The 21,125-nt window shown below is 36.4% G+C and overlaps 1 protein-coding gene across 5 annotated transcripts in view; it reads right to left on the reverse strand.

Moving 5' to 3' along the window:
* Window positions 1-17,234, reverse strand: part of ccdc50b (coiled-coil domain containing 50b) — a 30,506-nt gene extending 13,272 nt beyond the window's left edge. Inside the window, exons 1-5 of one of the 5 annotated variants that reach the window (XM_065259140.2) lie at window positions 17,096-17,234; window positions 15,338-15,445; window positions 7,726-7,788; window positions 7,519-7,642; window positions 913-1,003 (exon numbers count right to left, since the gene is read on the reverse strand). In XM_065259140.2, coding sequence (XP_065115212.1) covers window positions 913-1,003; window positions 7,519-7,642; window positions 7,726-7,788; window positions 15,338-15,386 — 327 coding nt within the window. In that variant the 5' untranslated portion in view covers window positions 15,387-15,445; window positions 17,096-17,234. Of the gene's footprint in view, window positions 1-912; window positions 1,004-7,518; window positions 7,643-7,725; window positions 7,789-9,450; window positions 9,634-15,337; window positions 15,446-17,095 lie in introns of those variants that run through there. The other 4 variants (XM_065259141.2, XM_065259139.2, XM_065259137.2 and 1 more) reach the window with 4 other exon arrangements.
* Between the last annotated feature and the right edge of the window lie 3,891 nt (window positions 17,235-21,125).

The following is a 21,125-nucleotide window of genomic DNA, read 5'->3' on the forward strand; positions in this document are numbered from 1 at the left end:
ATGTCGGCAAACAGCTAAATGCAGGATGTGTTCAGAGAATAAAAGAATACTTGAAGCAAATGCATATCAGTGTGCGAGATCCTTCTTTTACAAGAAAGGTCACATTCTTGGTTCTCGTTTTGTGCTCTTTATTCCTCTCTTCACCACTCCATCACACTTACACAGCCACTTTATTCAGTTTAACATGAGAGATATGCAAATTGAAACATAATTACCAACAGAATAAACATAATACTGGCAATCTATCCATGTTGTACCAACTCCTTTAGGGAAGTGGTGCCAAAACCTCCGGGCAGCCAACACCTAAAGTCCTATCTACTTGAATGAGGAAAGACAGATATCTCTAAAATCATGTGCTACAATTAAACAATATATTTCTGACCAACATTTAAACCTGACATCAACTGTACCATAACTTTTTTTTCTTAATTGAACTAAAAACACCTTTGTTTGAGTTTTTTTGCTGCTCATTTGCACAGGTTGACCAACGCCTCACGTGAATCATCAGACTTTATCGATTGATGATTGGTTCTTTTAACTGGAAGGCGGGACTTCTGTCATCAGAACGGCCATATTGAGCATTGCATCGTCCCCTATTTATAGTAATAGGAGTCAATCTTGTTATATTTAATATATTTGATTGTACACAGATGTTGAGGTGACCCTACAGAGGACAAGTGTGTTCAGAGGAATTAATTAATGGCATATTGGGGATAATTAAATTCACCAGACATGTCTATATATACACATGGAGTTAATGTGCTGATTAAACTGATCAAATTTCACTGCTAGGCGTGAGAACTTTATAAGTAGTTCATAAGTGTTTGTGTGAGAGTTAAAAGTCTTGCTCATGAAGACAGAATTTCAACACACTGAGGTTTAACGCTGTCATGTTTTTTTTTATTAATATACCTCATCTTCTTCCTCTCGTCTCCTGGCCTCCTCCGCACGTCTCTGAAGCTCTTCCTGAATCATCTGAGCGTATCTGCAATCTTCCTCTTCACTGTCAATCAGAAAGACTAAAGATTCTTATCAAGATTCAAACAGTGAAGTCCAGAAGCTTCTTTAAAGTCACAATGAAAAGGAAGTAGCAATTGTCTTATTTTTCCCGTAATGATGTATATCTAAATTCAATGGCTAATGAAAAATGGGACTTAAATTCGTCTATCGAGAATTAATTGGATCATTTGAAGTTGGGTCATGTTGCTATTTGCTAATCCCTGTAATCTTTTCCCGGGCCCCGCCCTCCTGCCACTCCTCATGACCGGAAGAGAGATTGTTTCGAGGAGGGGAGAAGATTAGAGGTTTTTTTGAAAATCATTTGTAAAAAAAAAAAATAAGTTTTTAATTTTAACTGCTTTGTGACTTTAATAAACATTCAGATTTAAAGGAGACATTTCACAAGACGTTTTTAAGATGTAAAATAAATCTTTGGTGTCTGCAGAGTACGTATGTGAAGTTTAAGATCAAAATACCATATGGATAATTTATTATAACATGTTAAAATTGCCAGTTTGTAGGTGTGAGCAAAAATTTGCAGTTTTGGGTGTGTCCTTTAAAATGCAAATGAGCTGATCTCTGCACTAAATGGCAGTGTTGGACAGTGCAGAATAAGGGGTGGTATTATCCCCTTCTGACATCACAGGGGGAGCCAAATTTCAATGAGCTATTTTTTCACATGCTTGCAGAGAATGGTTTACCAAAACTAAGTTACTGGTTTGATCTTTTTCACATTTTCTACATTGATAGAAGCACTGGGGACCCAATTATAGCACTTAAACATGAAAAAAGTCAGATTTTTAAATGAAATAAAAAATGTTTTAGTCCAACTCATTTGCACGGAAAGAAATTTCCTTCCATCAAAACACACAAACTGTTTTCTGGAACATTCCTAAAGCATGCTGGGATAAAATAGATCATCAGGTTTTACACAAACTTACAGAGTCCATGCCAGATGGAGCGCTTGCAGTCATTAAAATAAGAGAGACTTTGTTTAGCTCTGCACATTATTTTTAAGTTTCTCCACATATTAAAGTTTAAAAAAAATTAAATTACAGTTTTACATTTAACTATGCAGAGATGAAAGGAATTATGGGAAGATTGTTTGATTAGCCATGAGTTCACAAACCCCTGGTGGTTCACAAGGGAATTGCAAGGGGGTTGCGAGTTGATGAAAAACAATTATTTACAATTAAATCAATGTAAATAAATAATTTTAAAATACAAAAATCTTAATAAAACACTTGTAGTGTAATAAAAAACACTACAAAATATCAGAAAACTGAGAACTCAAATGCAAAATAAGCAGATACGTTATGTACCAATAAAAAAATACCAGTTGAAGGTCCAAAAACAGGTAATAATAAGAATAACTATGTAAAATACTATTGATAAAATGTCAAAATGGATAGAAAATTAAAGTAGTTAAACACAAATGTGCTATTAATTTTTTAAACTTATCTTAAAATTTAGGTGGTTACTTCAAGTAAATAATTTTGGTCAAGGGGGTTCGGCTGACAAAAACATTTAAAAACCTCTGATTTACCAAAACCCTTTATGTAATGTCAATATTCCTATCAATCATTTGTCATGCTTTTGACAACAACAAGATTCTTCGTTCAGGTTTTTTTTGTCTGTAATTAAATGAAGATCTTATGTGCTGTCTTTAATTACAACAGCTTTAAATTTCTCCCAAAGTTTTTGGAATGAAGGCTTGAATTGGCCAGAATGACTAACATCGCTTACAGCATCTTTAATATGCCGTTAACCACATGGCACAAACTGTGGAAACAAAACAAATGCTTCTGTGTCACATAAGGCTTAAATAGTTCTGGTTTTGGTGCGCTTCCCTGTGGTTTTCCAATTTACATCTCACAATATGGTGACTAACTAGTAGGTTACACAACACGAATGCTTTCCACAAACGTACAAAACGTATTTCATTATCCTAAATATTTGTGGCATGCAGTGTTGAACACTGTCAGCACACGTCTCAGATCCTGATGAAGGTCTCTTTAAAGAAGCACTCCTCAATTGATGGCCAGATTTGCAGTTATACGAGACCAAGGGTGCTTCTCAATTTTTATTTGTGCATCCTCGTTTCCTTTGCTTGTGTCTTAGCTCCACTCCCTTAAAATGTGAAGAAAGGAATTGAAGCATGAAGTGAAATGGGATATCTCCCTTATATATAAAGTTAATTATCTATGATCAAATATCAAGTGCGTTAAACACTATACTATTTATACCACCGGTCTGTTGAATACTGTATTCTGATTGGCTGAGAAATGTTGAATGGGTGTTGATTATTTTTCTGTAAACTGCACACCTAAATTGTCAAATGTCTTAAAAATAGGCACCATAGCAATGTTTGTGTGGTATAAGATGAATAATTGACTCCAGTCCTTTAAATTATTCGAAAAATAATGCACACTCCGCTTCGTGTCGTGCTGCATTACCACCTTGGGTGTGCAGTATTTTCTTATAATTCAATGGCTCGTTGTCAATTATTCCTTATATATAATATCCATTGTGCATTGTTCAAATTCACTACCCTTTCGTGTTGTTGGATGAAAACATCCACTAATTTAAACGTCTGTAAAAATGTATCAGATTAATATTTCTTTAATTTTTTTGCATAAATCTGTTAATCAACCTCAGTACTGATAAAAACTACAAAATCTGATCAACAGTAAAAATTACAAATTTGACCTCTTTGCAAAAGGAAAAACCACCAACAATCAAAAAAACATTGTTATATGGAAGTCAATGGGGCAAAAATGGCCACAAACCATAAATGAGGGAGGAAAAATCTGATGCTGCACAAAAACTAAAAATGCATCAAAGCCAATCACAGCCCACGACTGTGAAAAAGGTAAAAAAAATCCAGTCCACAAACACTTTTTTTTATTGAAAATCTGCCATTTTGTGTTTTTTCCCCTTAAATCAGTGACACCACTTATGAACTTGGCAATTAAAGAGTTAAAATCATGAAAAATCATAGTAGTTTTAACCCTTATGTGTTGTTGGGGCCATTTTTGCAATTTTTTTGTCTTAATTTGGCCACAACTTTCTCTGTGTTTCAGCAAATGGAATGATTTTTGGTGACAAATCTTATATTTACACATATTTTAAGAAAATGCTTTGAAATTTTTCAAAAACTTAACAATATACCGTGGGCAAATTTACTACCCTTACGTGTTGTTAGCGGCCAAAAAAGACCACTAAATTAAACTGCTGTAAAAATTTATCGGATGAAATTTTTTTCACATTTTTTTTGCATAAATCTGTTAATCAACCTCAGTACTGATCAAAACTACCAAATGTTTGCAAAAATTCCATGATTTTAACTCTTTCATTGCCAAGTTTATAAGTAGTGTCACTGATTTGGGGAAAAAAAACACACAAAATGACAGATTTTCAATATAAAACGTGACTGTGGACTGGATTTTCTTTTACCTTTTTTACAGTCTTGGGCATGCCAAAGATTGGTAAAAACATTGGCTTTGATGCATTTTTAGTTTTTGTGCAGCATCAGATTAAATTTTTTTCTCCCTCATTTATTGTTTGTGGCCATTTTTTCCCCATTGACTTCCATTATAACAACATTTTTTGATTGCTGAGCCATGACACCTTATTACCATGCATTCTTGATTCTTTGTGCCTTTTCCTTTTGCAAAGAGGTAAAATTTGTCATTTTTACTGTTGATCACCATGTGGCACCATTAACCCTTTAGTAGCCTGTGCAAAAAAACAGAGCATATATTCTGGTCTGTACATTGAGTTATATGGACTATAAAACCATTGTGTGTGTACGAGTGTGTGTGTACGAGTGTGTGTGTGTGTACGAGTGTGTGTGTGTGTGTGTGTGTGTGTGTGTGTGTGTGTGTGTGTGTGTGTGTGTGTGTAGGGTTAGTGTTAGTATTGAGGAGAGAGCACCTCCCTCGCGCACCAGTTAGTGCTGCACTGGTGAGAGGGATTTAGTCTCCAGTAGCTGTCCCTCTAGACACAAATCCACAGACACCAGCAGGCACCAGCAGCTCAGGAGTGAAGAGGGGAACATGCAAGTGGTGTACAGAACCAAAAAAAGAACAGTCAGCATTTGTATCCGTTGTGGTAGACACACTTGCAGAGAGCACCAAGTAATATGCTGCAAGTCCTGCTAAAAAGACTGAACACACACACGTACACATATACACACCAAAAAATTAGTTTGATTGTTTAGTTCTCCATCCATCCTCTACTCTTGCTTCATTGTTCAGTTTATTTGAAGTTGTTTTTGCATTTTGGTTCATAATAAATGTTGTTAATAAATCTGATGAAGAGAAGATTTTTTACAGATTTTTCCACACAGACGCACACACATGCAAGCACGCACGCACGCACGCACGCACGCACGCACGCACGCACGCACGCACGCACGCACGCACGCACGCACGCACGCACGCACGCACGCACGCACGCACGCACGCACGCACGCACGCACGCACGCACGCACGCACGCACGCACACACACACACACACACACACACACACACACACACACACACACACACTCTCTCTCTCTCTCTCTCTCTCTAATAAGCTGTTATAGTCCATATAACTCAATGTACAATCCAGAATTCAAGCTCTTTTTTTTGCACAGGCTACTAAAGGGTTAATTGTGCCACATGGTGATCAACAGTAAAAATGACAAATTTTACCTCTTTGCAAAAACTAAAACCACAAAGAATCAAAAATGCATGGTAATAAGGTGTCATGGCTCTGCAATCAAAAAATGTTGTTATAATGGAAGTCAATGGGGAAAAAATGGCCACAAACAATAAATGAGGGAGAAAAAAATGTAATCTGATGCTGCACAAAAACTAAAAATGCATCAAAGCCAATGTTTTTACCAATTTTTGGCATGCCCAAGACTGTGAAAAGGGTGAAAAAAAATTCAGTCCACAATCACTTTTTATATTGAAAATCAGTGATTTTGTGTTTTTTTTTTCTCAAATCAGTGGCATCACTTATGAGCTTGGCAATTAAAGAGTTAAAATAATGAAATTTTTGGAAACATTTGGTAGTTTTGATCAGTTCTGAGGTTGATTAACAGATTTATGCAAAAAAATTTGAAAAAAATATTAATCTGATACATTTTTACAGCCGTTTAATTTAGTGGCCTTTTTTGGCCGCTAACAACACGAAAGGGTAGTGAATTGGAACAAGGCACAAGGGTTAATTAGTACTGGGGTTGATTAACAGATTTATGAAAAAAATGGAAAAAATAAATTTTAATTTAGTGGATTTGTTTTTGTGGCCAAATTAAGAGTAAAAAAAACCTTAGTGGATGAAAACATCCCCAACAACACATAATGGATAAATAAATAAATAAATAAATAAATAAATAAATGTATATATATAAAAACGCATACATGAGTTTGTTTATGTAAAAACATTCTTAAAAGTACTCTAAAATAATTATAATACGTTTCCAAACATCAATATCAAATATATTGTCTAAAATTGGTCTACATTTACAATAACTTAATGTTGAATACTAACACATTTATGCATGTCTGAACATGGTTGGAAGAAATGATGATGTGAAGGTGGAGATTTATAGAGGAGTTAGGTTTAGTCCTAAAGCACTTCCGCATAGGATACTCATGTTTCCTCACGAAGCCTTCTCAGTCCTCATTTCTCCTCAGGGTGGAATTAAAGAATTGCGATGTCCTACAAGATCTTGATCAGTTTTTGGGTTACAGACTGGAGGACATAGGAGCGAGGAAACAAGGAAGCATATTGAGAAGCACCCCAAGACCTATCTACTTGAATGGGGAGGACTACCATCTTTAAATGCTGAGCGTGCAATAAAACAAAATATTTCTGACCAACAATTTAACGTAACATGTACTGTACCATTAATTTATTTTTAAGCTCAAATTAACACATTTTCAAGGTTGCTACTGAGTATGTGCAAACTTGATTTGATTATTGCTGCTTTAAAGCAACACTATGTAGTTTCCATGTAAAAATGACTTACAGCTCCCCCATGTGGTTGAAAAGCGCAACAGTGCCTGGTATCAGACACTCTTCTGCAGGCAGGGAAAGGGGCGGGGCTGTGTTTCCTACCCTCCACCGCCACTTTCAGAGTGTGCTTGTAGCAGCTAGGAGGCTGCTCAGGTTGCAGCAACGGTACAATTTGTCCAGTTAAAAGTTGTTCTATCAATGAAATAATTTTAGAGACATTATTTAAAGGTAAAAAAACTACATAGTGTTGCTTTAATTTGTACTTACACAATGTGAAGTGTGTAAAATGTCTCTAAAACTTGCAGAATTTTGTAATTCAATAACAACAGGTTCGCAACAGAGATCCTCCCTCAGATAATTCTTAAGGTTTAATGATTGATGATTGGTTAATTTTACTGGAAGGCGGGACTTCCTTTCCTATAGTGGCCATATAAAGCCTTGCACTTTTTCCTATTCTTATTAACAGAACTGCACCATATTATTCATTTCTATAGCGTTTGTTCTTACAGTTCTCTCAGATCTCGATGTAGATCCGATTGATGCTCCTCCTCCTCCTGTAATCTGCGGGCCAGACGAACATCGTTCTGGACCGCTTGGTTCTTCTGGATGTTGGTGCTGTAGAAGTGCTCGACTGGGATATAACACAGCTGAATCAGCCTCAGGACCATTTAAACCCAGAGAAATAAATAAGGATGAGAGATCTTTGATACTTACTTTCCTGCTCCTGTAGACTGTGAGCCAAAGCCCCATCCTCTAACACAGAGAAACACTGGCATGCTGTTACAAAACAACATCAACAGGATTAAAAACACAACATTACTGGAATATTAAGCAATGGGATGTTATGCTATATTGTCATCATTGTGTTAGCGATGCAAATCTGGTTTGATCCCAGGGAATACACATTCTGATAAAATCTAGAAACATGTATGCACTGGACAAAAACATCTGTGAAATGTAAATATTATTAGACTCAATGTGCCCAACCATTAAATCACTGTCGGGTGATTGCATTTTGTTTCAATTCAGAAAAGCATGCTTTACATCAATGCTCCAATTTGCTGTTGCTTGGAAACCAAAAAGGTTGAGCATGCTAACCATAAAGGCTAGATGTGTTACGGCAGAGTCTCTAACGTTATCACCTGGCGGCCATCTTACCACAGGCAGCTCGCTCACTCATAGCATTGAGTTTTTAATGGTGCAGTACTTTTAAATGACCATAACTACCTCGATTTTCTACCAAACGGTTTGGTTTCTTACAAACGTTTTTAACGTGGCTATAATTCTGGATGTTTTTTTGTGTAAGTATGCAGTGTCATTGGTACATCTTTGACGTTTATAACAAACCGTTTGGAAATCGGTAAAAAATGAAGCAAGTTATGGTCATTTAAAAATACCTGGACCATTAAAACTCAATGCTACGAGTGAGCGAACTGCCTGTGGTAAGATGGCCGCCAAATGCGGACGTTCCACACAATTGGCCAGCAGTGCGGGTGAGTCATCTAGCCTTTATACATATCTATGATGCTAACAGCACAAATGTTTTAGGTTTAATCCCATGTGAACACATATAATAAAACTTACATCTTAAACGCTTTGGTGTCTACAAAATAATTAAATGTATAATGAACTTCTTAATCTGCAGAAGATTTGTGCAATGCAATTGTGGGCTGTGAGCGAGAACAGATACATGAGATGTGATGCTTTTATTTAGACATAAAATAAGCAAATGACCAAAAGTACAACCAAAAATGTTTCTTCCATGGCTTCGCTTTCCAGGAAGCCACACGTGATCTCTTTCTGACCCATGGGGTAAAAGAGGTGACGTCCACAGATGCAATATAAAGACACAATCCCCTCTCTTTCATGTCTGCTCCAGCTTGGTTTATTTCACTTTATCTAATCTCTGCCCTTGTAAGAATGCCACACAAGGCCACAAACAGAAAGCCAACTGGGTCAAAAACTTAAATACTACAATAGCTGAGAGGAAAAAGTCTGAACGCCCTATAAATGAAATCTGCGTGTGCCAAAACTGCAGCTCATGCAAATGCCATTGTTAAAGGGGTCCATTTAACGGTTTATAAAACAACAGCGACCTGAAGATTAATACTGTCCAACACACATACCGTGTACATTAACCTTACACAAAATGCCCATCATGCTCTCTTGAAGTAAGCGTGGAAAAATTTCTGAGCTAATAACAGCTCATGAACTATCACACAGGCATGTTAAACATCCGACTTATAAAACATGCCAATCAAAATATAAAAAGACAAGGCATCTAATAACAGTTTGTGTAGCAAAACATGATTCAAAGACATATTATAGTTCACAAAGATATTGCAAAAATTAATTTCATAAAACATCCAATACAATAAAGTACTTAACACTATTATTTCACTACAATGATTTTATATATTTTTGAAAAACGAATGTTACCATTTTTAAAGATGCGTCTGTTCATCAAGCTCTGCCTATTGTCATGAAGCACATATGTGTGTGGGTTCATCTTATGTAGAGAAGATCAGTCTATCTCACACTTTTGTTGGTAAACAGCACTGGTGCTCCGGCAGGCAAATGGATTTTGGAAAAAAAAGGAAATGAAGGAAAAACGTGTTGGTCCTCTCCACCCTGGAAAACCTGACATGGGTTCTCTCAGGACAAACGCCTGTTTCATAAGAGGTGCAGTTAAACTAAATGCCATGAAGAAGGGATTTCTGTGTGCAACTTAAAATTACAACCTGTTTTTTAAGTAGAAAAGGAGTGATGTGTTGTTCCTGTGAAACCAATGAAAGTTCACATTTAAAGGTCAGTTGCCTTTGGAGATTTTATGTCTCTGAATTTAAAGCCGCATTGCTGCTTGAAACATAAAATTTGAAGTTTTAGGTTATTGTAAAGTGTTTGGTTTTGCAAAGTTGTAAAGGTTTAGTAAATTGTAAAGTTGTGGGTTAGTTTAAGTACAGAGAATTTAGATATTTCATTGCTAAAAACAACGTTATTTTGTGTATTTGGTAAAATACAATGTGTTCGCATGGTTTATGATTTAAAAAAAACTAATTTTTCCACATAACCATAAATGTTTGTACCTCCAGATATCACTTGAAACGCACAAATTTTGTCCAAAACTCATCGTTTTGAAAAGCGCTGTGTCCCTAAATGGCCAGCTAATCTGTACGTTGTGATTGGCCTGAATACCTCTGATGTCAGCTGGAAATGTGACGTTTCTTACCATGTTTGAAAGATTCGTTCACAATGCAATGCTACGTAAGGGATAATGTAGAGGCAGCCGGTAGTTATTGGGAAATAAGCCCCGACAGTGTGATCAGGACCCGACGCGAAGCGGAGGGTCTTGTATCACACTGAAGGGGCTTATTTCCCAATAACTACCGGCTGCCTCTACATTATCCCGCTTATTACACGGCTACTTGCCACATAAGAAAAAAAACTGGACATGAATATGAATTTGAAACATTTTATTGGCATATTTGTTTTAAATTAACATTTTTATCCTTCCGCGAAACTTTGCACAGATGCATAAAATGATCGTAATACCTTATTAAGATCCTCTGCTTCATACTTGTCTCCATTTTTTCTCTTTTAACCAGTCTTTGAGAAGTTTTAATGCCCATTCTGTATTTTTTTGTGTGTTGGCTTCGTAGCTGTCATGCTCTATTTTGTCAAGTTCAGTCTCAGTAAGCTGTCTGTGTCTTGTCGTGGTTGTCGAGTGTTTGTCACAAGATGGCGCCAAACAGACAGTAATCTTTATTGATCTTTATTGGCGCGGAGCGATTTTACTCGTGAAAGTAGTCCGGCTATGCGTTATTATTTTGGAGCGGTTATTATTTGAAAAGAACGAACCTGCAAATGTCTCAACTGACCAATCAGAATCAAGCATTCCAGAGAGCCGTGTAATAACATAAACTAATACACACTCAGTGTTGGGGGTAACGCATTACAAGTAACGTGCATTACGTAGTAATATTACTTTTCTGAAGTAACGAGTAAATTAACGCATTACTTTTTAAATGTACACATTAATATTTGAGTTACTTTTTAAAAAAATAATGCAAGTTACTTTTAAGTTGAATTAATTTAAATACATTTTTTTTTAACTAAATATAGTCACATTATGCACTCTATGCGTACACGCCTATGTGAAAACAGTTTGAGGCAGAAACTGAGATGAAAGGCCAGAGCTCGACATTTTTGTGATGAAATATGCAATTTCTGAATGCAGAACTTTTCAGTCATAAAAACACCTGCATGCAAGGCCTGAAAGAGATTAAGCCTCAGAGAAGAAAACGTAACGCAAAAGTAACTAAAAAGTAACGTAAGCATTACTTTCCATGAAAAGTAACTAAGTAACGCAATTAGTTACTTTTTTGTGAGTAACTCAATATTGTAATGCACTACTTTTAAAAGTAACTTTCCCCAACACTACACACTTACATACCAAAGGAAATGTTGAATCGGACCATTGGTGCTCTTTAAATAAAAAAAATGACTGACATTTTACGCAAAATCAAAGCTGACAGTTTAACTTATAAATCATTATTATAACCCTAGCGCTGTAAAATATGGTAAAGGAAACACTGAACACTGTTATGTATTTGCTTATAAACTGAATTTTGTTTATTTTTAACCAAAAAAGCTACAGATTGGATCTGCATCAAGTTAAGATGAGACACAAATGCATGTTGAATCTGTGACGTTGCTAGTGGCTAACAGCAACCAACATGATTACTAAAGTGCCGCAAGGGATGATGGCCCGGTTGCATAAAGCACCTTAAGTTTTTTCCTTAAGTATGACACTTAAGGGGTAAATTCCCCTTACCTTCTGTAAGAGAAAAATTTAAGGATGTTGCATATAATCCCTTAAATGGTTCTCTTAGGTAAGGGTAATCGTTAAATGTTTCACGACAGCGACCCAGGTTTGTTTTTATAAAATACTATTGTTGCCATGGAGATGCAACAGAAAAAACGTAAGTTTTTTTTGCAACACCCTTAAGTTTAAATGAAACATAAGGGTGAACTTAAGGGAAAATTACACTTAAGGTGCTTTATGCAACCGGGCCGATGTATTTTTGTAGGCCAACCCCAAAAGTTAGCGGGACACCGGTTTCCTGGCTTTAAGCCCATTCATTCTTTCCATAGACTTCAGGATTATAAAAAAAAAAAAACTCTTTTGTGTTTGACAAAAGTTTATGACATTTACACGTTTTGTCCAACAAGTTAATCATATGTGAATATTAACTTGTAAGTAAAGAAAGCGTGTAAGTGTCTTTAACTTTTGTTAAACAAAGAGCTTATTTTTTGCGATAATCTAAAAGTTTATGGGAAAAATGAATGTGAGGGAACCAGAGTCACAGTACCTTCCGGGTTGGCACTCTATTACTCTTAGGATTAAGGATTTCAAAACAATGCTTTCAATTGCATTGCATTGTCGTATCTTTTTTTTTTTACTTTCTTGACTGGACTTTAACCATTTCTAACACAGATCTTACTCAAGATGTCTGTTGTAAACACTAATTTCTGAAAGCTAAGAGAATATGCATGAATTGAAGTAAAAAACTGATGGATCCTACATTAGATCCTCACGTGCAGAATGTTTTAATATTGTGGGTTTTTTTAGTTTATTCCTAATCATTTATTTACATAATCATCATAATCATTTTATAATCATTAGTTATCCATATAATTGTTTATTTGATTATTCAATATTATTTTATTATTATCAATTTCATTATTATCATTATATTATTGTTTATTCATTTATTCATTCATTATTGTCTTTCTATATTATATTGTTTATTAATTTAAATTGTCTATTCATTTATGCATTCATTATTATATTTCTATATTTTATTGTTTATTCATTCATTATTATATTTCTATATTTTATATATCTTATTAATTTCATGGTGGTTCAGTCTTATATTTGTGAAGTTTCCTGAGCTGCCCTGTCTGTGTAAACAGAGATAGATAAAGAGAATGTTTATGGAAGCTCAAGGTTTTTGGGGAATGTCACCATTAAGGAGTTTTTGTATAACAGAGCATGTTGAATTTATGCTGGTTGGACGAGGTTTGAACATTAAGACATGCAACTGAAACTGTCCATCAATAAAACTCTGATCCGTTCCTATCATCATATAAACTTCGTCTCGTGTCCTGCTTGTGTTTTTCTCTAGCTATGATCGATCAACCTCTTAAAATGACAGAAGCCTGTTTAACGAGTACATTTATATATTCTGACATGATCTGGCGTCCGGGGCTGGATCGTAAATATTTTATTTTGTCTGGTGTGGAGACCTGATCTAACAAAACAAACAACTGAACTAAGCAAAAACTATGGTTAAGGGTGTGTGTGTTTGAGTGTGGTCTGGCTCAATTTTTTTACCCCCTTAAATGAAAAAAAGGGCCTCCAGGCCAAACAGATGGAGCTATTCAGAGAGAGAGAGAGAGAGAGAGAGAGAGAGAGAGAGAGAGAGAGAGAGAGAGAGAGAGAGAGAGAGAGAGAGAGAGAGAGAGAGACCCCTGCATAAAACCATCAAGTTTCATGTTCAAATTCCTCTCCTCTCGCTGTGTTTATCTCTCTGTCGCCCTTGTTCTCCTGCAGTTCTTTGTCTATATTTGGCACGGGTTGCTGGATCAGAAACAGAAGCTATAAATATCTGCTGGTGAAGTTAATGGGGTGGGTAGAGGGATACATGTGAACTCAGAAAATTGGGTCAGAAACTCTTCCAAAACCAAGAGTTGTGCTGACGACTTATTGTCTACAGTACATAGACCGCTATCATCTTAACCAGCATTCTAACTGTGATAAAACCTAATAAGCAGAAATACTGATCAGGAGACTCACAACCAATAAATTGTGATGACACAATGCATTCTGGGATTGCCTTGTCGGCAAAAGGCCCGTAATGCTGCACATGTGTGCTGTCCTGTCTAGGTTTTGAAACCTTTGTTATTTGAGTTATTGTATTTGTAAAATGTCCATTATACAGGGTTCCCACACCTTAGTTAACTTCAAATTCAAGGACCTTTCAAGGACTTTCCAGGTTTAATACCCTCAAATCCAAGGACTAAATGTGGGGACGCATTTCAAGTGAGAGCAAGGTTACATTCGTGTTACCTTTTAATATACATTGTTACAGTTCCCTTTCGAGGGAACTCGCGCTGCGTCACTGCAGTGACACTTTGGGGACGACTACAGGGGTAAGTGCGTCTGAATGTGTATATCAAATTCAACCAACGGTGAGGCTTAACGACAAAGACAGGGTGACGCAGGAGCCAGGAAGTATATCGCTATCTGAAATATTGCCAAAGACGGCGTTACAGGGACACAGGAAATATGGCAAGGGAGACGCAGTGTCTCGTTCCGTTCTCAGGGAACAACAGTTACATACGTAACCAGAGACGTTTTCAACTACGCAAAAAAGCATTTTGGTATGAATCAACATTCGCATACAGAAGATATAAGCATTTAAAGCGAAAAGTTTAGCACGTGTGCTTAAAAAGTCTAGAATTGTTATGATATTATCCTACACTACACAGGGAAAAATTTATTTTTTTTCCAAAAAACTTCTTGCATAAAATATATTTCAATGACCTGTATCTATGTATGTATATTTTTAAAAACTTCCCAGGGCCTTGAATTTTTTCCCCCAGATTCACAAACCTTCAAGGATTTCAAGCACTCTCAGAATTAAGTGTGAATGACAACAAAACTATAGATTTTTAGTGTTAAATCTCGTGGTTACAAAGTAGACGTCTTTGCATTAATGCACTGTCCTTTCATATTCCCTGCACTTGAACTCTTCCTGCCCCTCAGCCTCAGGCCAAAATGGGATAAGATTGGAATCTCAAACCAAATCCTGTTTAAGAAACAGGAACGCTGGGAAGCTCTTGGGCTCATCCAAGCCAGATAAGAGTGCGTGTATGGTGAACGGAGTGGATCGACTCCAGCTCTTATCTAAACCACACAGCACTCGCTCCATCTGACCCGGTCTCACATCACATTCCTGAATGTTGATCTCAACACATATAATAAACAACAGCGGACAACACCTGAGAAACATAAATCATTTTAAATGTTTAATTATAATGTTTTTCCCTTTACTAAATTTAAAGTGGATGTCTGTCAGTCAGTAGTAGCAACCATCCAATTTTGTTTCAGTGTTATCACGTAAGAGCTGCCAAAACAGGTAAACTGCAAGTCTCTATTACTCCTGATTGGGTTTGAACCTGCAACCTTTGTCAGTCCACAGTTCTTCATGTCACAACACCCCTAAAGATTCATTTTGAGAGACTATAAAAACAGACATACCGTCATATACACCTGGCAGGTGAGATTTGTCGATGTCGGTTTCTGCCATGACTCGATTTCACACCGAGCTCACAGTCTCATGATACGGTGAAGAAACCTGCAGCAATTCTGCAGAAATACATAATGACAAATATCATTCATATCACCTTAGATAGGTATACCTATATTTAATCACTGCAAAATGCTAAGGGTTTAACCCAGGCCTTATATATATATATTAAGACATTTAAGAACTTTTTACAAACAAAAAAAGACTGGTGTGCATCTCGAAACAAAACATTGGCACTGATATATTTTAAGATATGTCAGTGCAAGCTCATTTCCATTATGACAACTCAAACAAGCATTTAAGTCTTGGACTAGACTCAAGCCCTGTCTGGGAAACCACCCCTGGAAGTCAATGACTTCAATCGCACATGTTAATCGCCATCTAATCTCTTAAAATCCTGAAACAATACCACACATTGTGTTGAGAATAAAGATATTGTGAAGAAGTACTTTTCCAGGTTTGTTTACTTATTTTCATAAGCTAAGAAAATGAATTTGGAGTAGTATGCATAAATATAGCAGATTTATCATCACGATTACATTTAGGGGCCGTTTTATGGACACGGCTTATATCCTAGTCTCAGACTAAAATGCATTTTTAACCTGCCTTAATGTAAAAACGCCTTGCACTGACATATCTTAACATATTTCAGTGCCTTTGTTTTTGTAAGGTATACTTAAATGTCCTAATATAACTAGGGCCTAGTCCTGGATCAATCTTAACCCTGCCTGGGAAACTGCCCCATAATGTTTAAGTTTAACTGTCAGTCAATGCATGACTTTAAAGTTTAAGGTTAATGGTCAGATAAGATGAATATCTGTAAACATTAAACACAAAATAGTGTATTACAAAATACACCATGCAATACACAACAGCACATTGCATCCATTGTGTGTGTGTGTATGTAGAAATTTCATATTAAGACATATTTAAGATTCTGTCTGTACTATTTCTAGGTCACTAATCAGATAAGCCAATTTGTGATCATGTTAACACTGAAAGTCATGATGTCTGGATCATCTCAACTCATACTGGAAAAACTAAGATCACTTCAACACCTGCCCATATCAGCTTAGGTGAATGTTGACATTGAAGCAAAATCCAAATATTAAATACTAGAAAATTCTTACAATTACCCAAACGTTTCAAAACTTTTTAACCATTGCAATGCTGTTTTTAGTCCATCTCAATATTTTAAAAATGTGCAGCATAAACATGTTAATGGTCTACTGTAAGTAATATTGTCTTTGAACCAATACCCCAGCACAAATACACATGAAAAACAATGTCATGTTACATTACCCTACATCTTCATGTTACCCCTACTAAAAAATCCAGCTGGTTTAAGATGATCCTTCCAGCCTGACCAGCTAAGTCCAGGTAGACTTGCTTAAAAAGTGACAAAAACACAGCTAGACCAGCTTGTTACACCAGCAAAACCAAGCTGGGAGACCAGCTCAAACCAGCTCCCCAGCTTATGCTGGTCTAAGCTGGATTTTTCAGTAGGGACTATATTTGCACAAGTAGGCCTACTAACAGTAAGATTATTAATAACAAATAATTACAGCATACCTAATGTCAACTATTAAAAATAACTAAACTCCAGCTGCTGTCACAATTACTTTCACGTGAATAGATGCAGCAAAGTCTCTTTAATGTAAAAAAAAACCCATACAAACTTACAGTTAATGTAATGAAAACACACTTACCCCGAGTAAAATCTCTTATGCACGTGATTTGCGTCCACTGTTCTTCATCTCTCGTGAACTCTTACCGCTGCTCTTTGTCTGTCTGATACTTTTGTTCTCAATCAAAACAAAGTTCATGCTCTCGAGTCCTCATGTGTGCACCACGCGCCACCTGCTGGTCATATCTGAAACTGTTTCAAGACTTTCACATACTTGGATTGGAATAAATAGTTGTATTTAATACCTCAGTCACATCAAGAAGCATAAGGACACACATATTTTGTTTTTTTATAATATTTTTTTATAGAACAACTGTCAATGTCTATTTTTATAGCACCATTAAACATAACAAAGTTGATCATCGTGCTGTACAACATCTAAATAAAAAAGAGAACAAAATAAAAACACCATAATAAACAAATTAAAATACAGTGCAATAAACGTATTATACCAACTAGGAAAGTACTGCTCATACTGGAGGACTGGGAATCATGGTCGCTTTGAACCAGAATGGCCAATGACCGCTCAAGAGGCCATATTCCGAAGGCTGCAGCCTGCGGAGGTCATAGTGTATGCAGGTTGCATACGTCATCAAACCTGGTTTATTTATATTAACTGAGCATTACATTCGCAAGTTATGAGCATTTAACAAAATATTAAGACAATTTCGTCAACTTTAAAATTGTTAATATGCTAAAATATGACAATCTTGATGACGTATGCAGCTCTGAAATGCGACCTCAGGAGGCTGCAGCCTTCGAATTGAAATGAAACTGCCAGTGATGTGTGAATCTATCTGCCGCAGGCAGGGGCGGGACTTATTTGGATGGACACACCATGCGACCAATCAAATGGGAGGACAGACTAGGATCAACCATTATGGAAAAGAAGGAAGGGGGACACACGCTCTGAAGATAGCGAGTGTAGTGGTACACATAGATATGTATATAAAGGCTAGATGGCTCGTCCGCGCTGATGGCCAATTGAGTGGAACGTCCGCATTTTGGCGGCCATCTTAGGACAGGGCGCTCGTTCACTCGTAGCATTGAGTTTTAATGATGCAGGTACTTTTAAATGACCATAACTTGCTTAATTTTTTACCGATTTTCAAACGGATTGGTTTGTTATAAACGTCAAAGATGTACCTATGACACTGAATACGTATACTAAAAATAAATAAAAAATTCATGAAACATGTTAAAGCATCCAGAATTATAGCCACGTTAATAACGTTTGTAAAAAAACAAACCGTTTGTAAATCCGTCAAGAATTCAGCAAGTTACGAGCATTTTAGTTGGCGTATGTCACTCACCTTCCGTCCACAGCAGCAGGGAGCAGCACTATGGCAGCACTGACCTAAGATGGCCGCCAAGTGACGACACAGCTGACTCCGCCTTGAGCCATCTAGCCTTTATATACATATCTATGGTGGTACAGGCCAGGTACACTGAAAGGCGGGCAGCCGGGGACCCGGATTTAAATGCCAGCGCGTGTGGATAGAGTGAAGAAATGAGCATAAACCTAAAAAAAGAAGCAGCAAATGGCTGCATTTCAATAATATTGGAGACTGCAATGCTGAGTGCAGAATTTGTAAAATAAAAATATCTTCCTACCGAAAATTAACTATGGTTTAACAACAGTTAAAAAAACATGGTTACTGTAGTAAAACCATTTTAACAAAATAACCATGGTTTTGACAATTATGGTTTTCAAAAAACCGGTTGTCAGTCCCGTAAATTACTGAACTGTGTGTGTACAGAACATCCTTTACGAAAATTAACCATGGTTTTATTGTGGTAAAAGTGTAGTTACCATGGTTTTTTTTGGTCAATTGATTACTATGAGCAAAACCATGGTTTTACTACACTAACCATGGTTTAACTATGGTTTTTGAAAACCATGGTTGTCAAAAGCATAGTTATTTTGTGGTAACCATGGTTTTACTACAGTAACCATGGTTTTTTTGGTCTTAACTGTAGTAAAACCATGGTTAATTTTCGTAAGGGATGATTAAGCATTAAAAGGTGAAGTGACAACCGAATTAATATGCAGTGTGTACGTCACCATTTAGTTTCTGCACGAGAGCGCCCTCTGGCTTTTAAATGTAGCTGCATTTTACCGCATAGCAAGCATTATTGGCCGATTTATCGGTTCACCTCTAATAACATTACAATCAGGGTTCTAAATTAACACCCGCCAACCCGCCAAATGCGGGTTAAAATTCATTTTGGCGGGTATTAATAAAAACTTACTAGCCACTTTGGCCGGTGATGCATGAGGCATTGCAAGCATGATACATAAAGCTCCGTTCTCGGTCATTAATCCCTCTGGCAGTACTTCCTACCTTTTCCATAAACACTGTGTAATGCTACGTGATAATGTTTCATACGCCCATTGGCTGCGCGCAGTCAGCAGCAAAACCAGCGCGAGAAACTATGGAAACGAACTGAACGCGTCCACCAGAACACAAAAGAAAGAAGGAGAATGAACGGGCAGCGCAGGGAGGATAGACTAAAAGACAGCGGTGTCGCCACACCCCTTTACTGAGGCATGTGCCCCAGTGTAAATCTTTTGTGCCCAGGTGTAAATCTCAAGTTTAAATTTTAGCAGTTAACTAGTGTATTCAGATCTATATGCAATGTATTTACCCAATTTACGCTTGTAAAGCGACGAAGCGTCGCACTGACGCGTACACGCATGTATCCATGTCCACGCGCGTCTTTGCGTTCATACGCGCGCGCAACTGCATCCAAAGGGGACCCCACGCAAATGAGTAATTATGAAAACATGACGAGAAGTAAGTTTCTAAATAAAAATGATAATCTTATTTTGACTCGATCATTATTGGCTTCTGTAAATGGACATCATAAATGTTTTGTGCAAAGCAGGGAAAAGGAAGCAGAACGGAGAGATGATGAGATTAAGGGAGGTGAGACAAACTACATCCACACTCAGTTCTCAAATATTAGAGGAAAAATCTCAGGAAAACCTTTTGTCAAGTCTTTTGAATTGCAATGTTGCTGAGAAAATCAACAGATGTATGTGTTATACTGTTCTGTATTTACAGATATTAAATTAATATTTAGTTTACTAATATTTAATTCTAGGACACTAACTTACATAACAGTTAACAGTAACTATGACTGAGATTATTGAGAATAGCAGTCGTAAAATGACTGGTTTCTTGAAATATTATTGTAAAAATAAGTTATTAATCATTGCTGTTATTGTATAATGTAGAAAATATTTCTCTGCTGTCATTATTACCAAACATTTTATGTCATTAATGTCTCCAAACATGATAATAATGTTAGGTATGATGAAGATTATACTTAAATATTTTTAAATACATATTTATCTTTCGCAGTACCTGTTGCACTGTAGAATAGTGGGTTAAGTAAAGGACATTTCATAGAACTGTTGCACACTTCTTGCACACAGCAGGCTTTCAAAAAAGTCAGCAAAAAATGGGGGGCCTGTGCCCCAGTAAAGCTTTATGTCTATCAACAGAGAAATGAAGAAAGCTTATGTTTCATCACAAAAATGTTGTCATGTTTTGTCAGGATTGTCGCATGCACGCGAAGGAAAAAACAAATCATTGTTGCATTCAGTGGCACTCATAATTTCTCTTATTATCACCGGAAAAAATTGGCTAGTGGAAATGCTGATTGGCTGGTAACTTTAGAAAGTTACCAGCCACTTTGGCTGGTGGTCAAAAAAGTTAATTTAGAACCCTGATTACAATGACACTTAACTGCAGCTGAATAACATTACACTGTCAAAAGTAAAAGTTGGATAAACTTAAGAAATTACTTTAATTGGTAAAATCTGAGGGTTTTTTTCAACTTAGTGAAAATTTAAGGAGAAAAAATATTTTTAAATTACTTCAATACCTAAAATATTTAAACATTTTCAACTTAAATGTAGGTAATTTTTAGGTTACCAATTGAAGTAATTATTTTAAGTTGATCCCACATTTACTTTTTACAGTGTGATGAAGTTCTGAGGAAATATATTGACAAATATATGAAATTAAATCATGTTTTGGAGG

This window comes from Paramisgurnus dabryanus, chromosome 14 (genome assembly GCF_030506205.2).
Source record: "Paramisgurnus dabryanus chromosome 14, PD_genome_1.1, whole genome shotgun sequence".
NCBI classification, from domain to species: Eukaryota; Metazoa; Chordata; class Actinopteri; order Cypriniformes; family Cobitidae; genus Paramisgurnus; species Paramisgurnus dabryanus.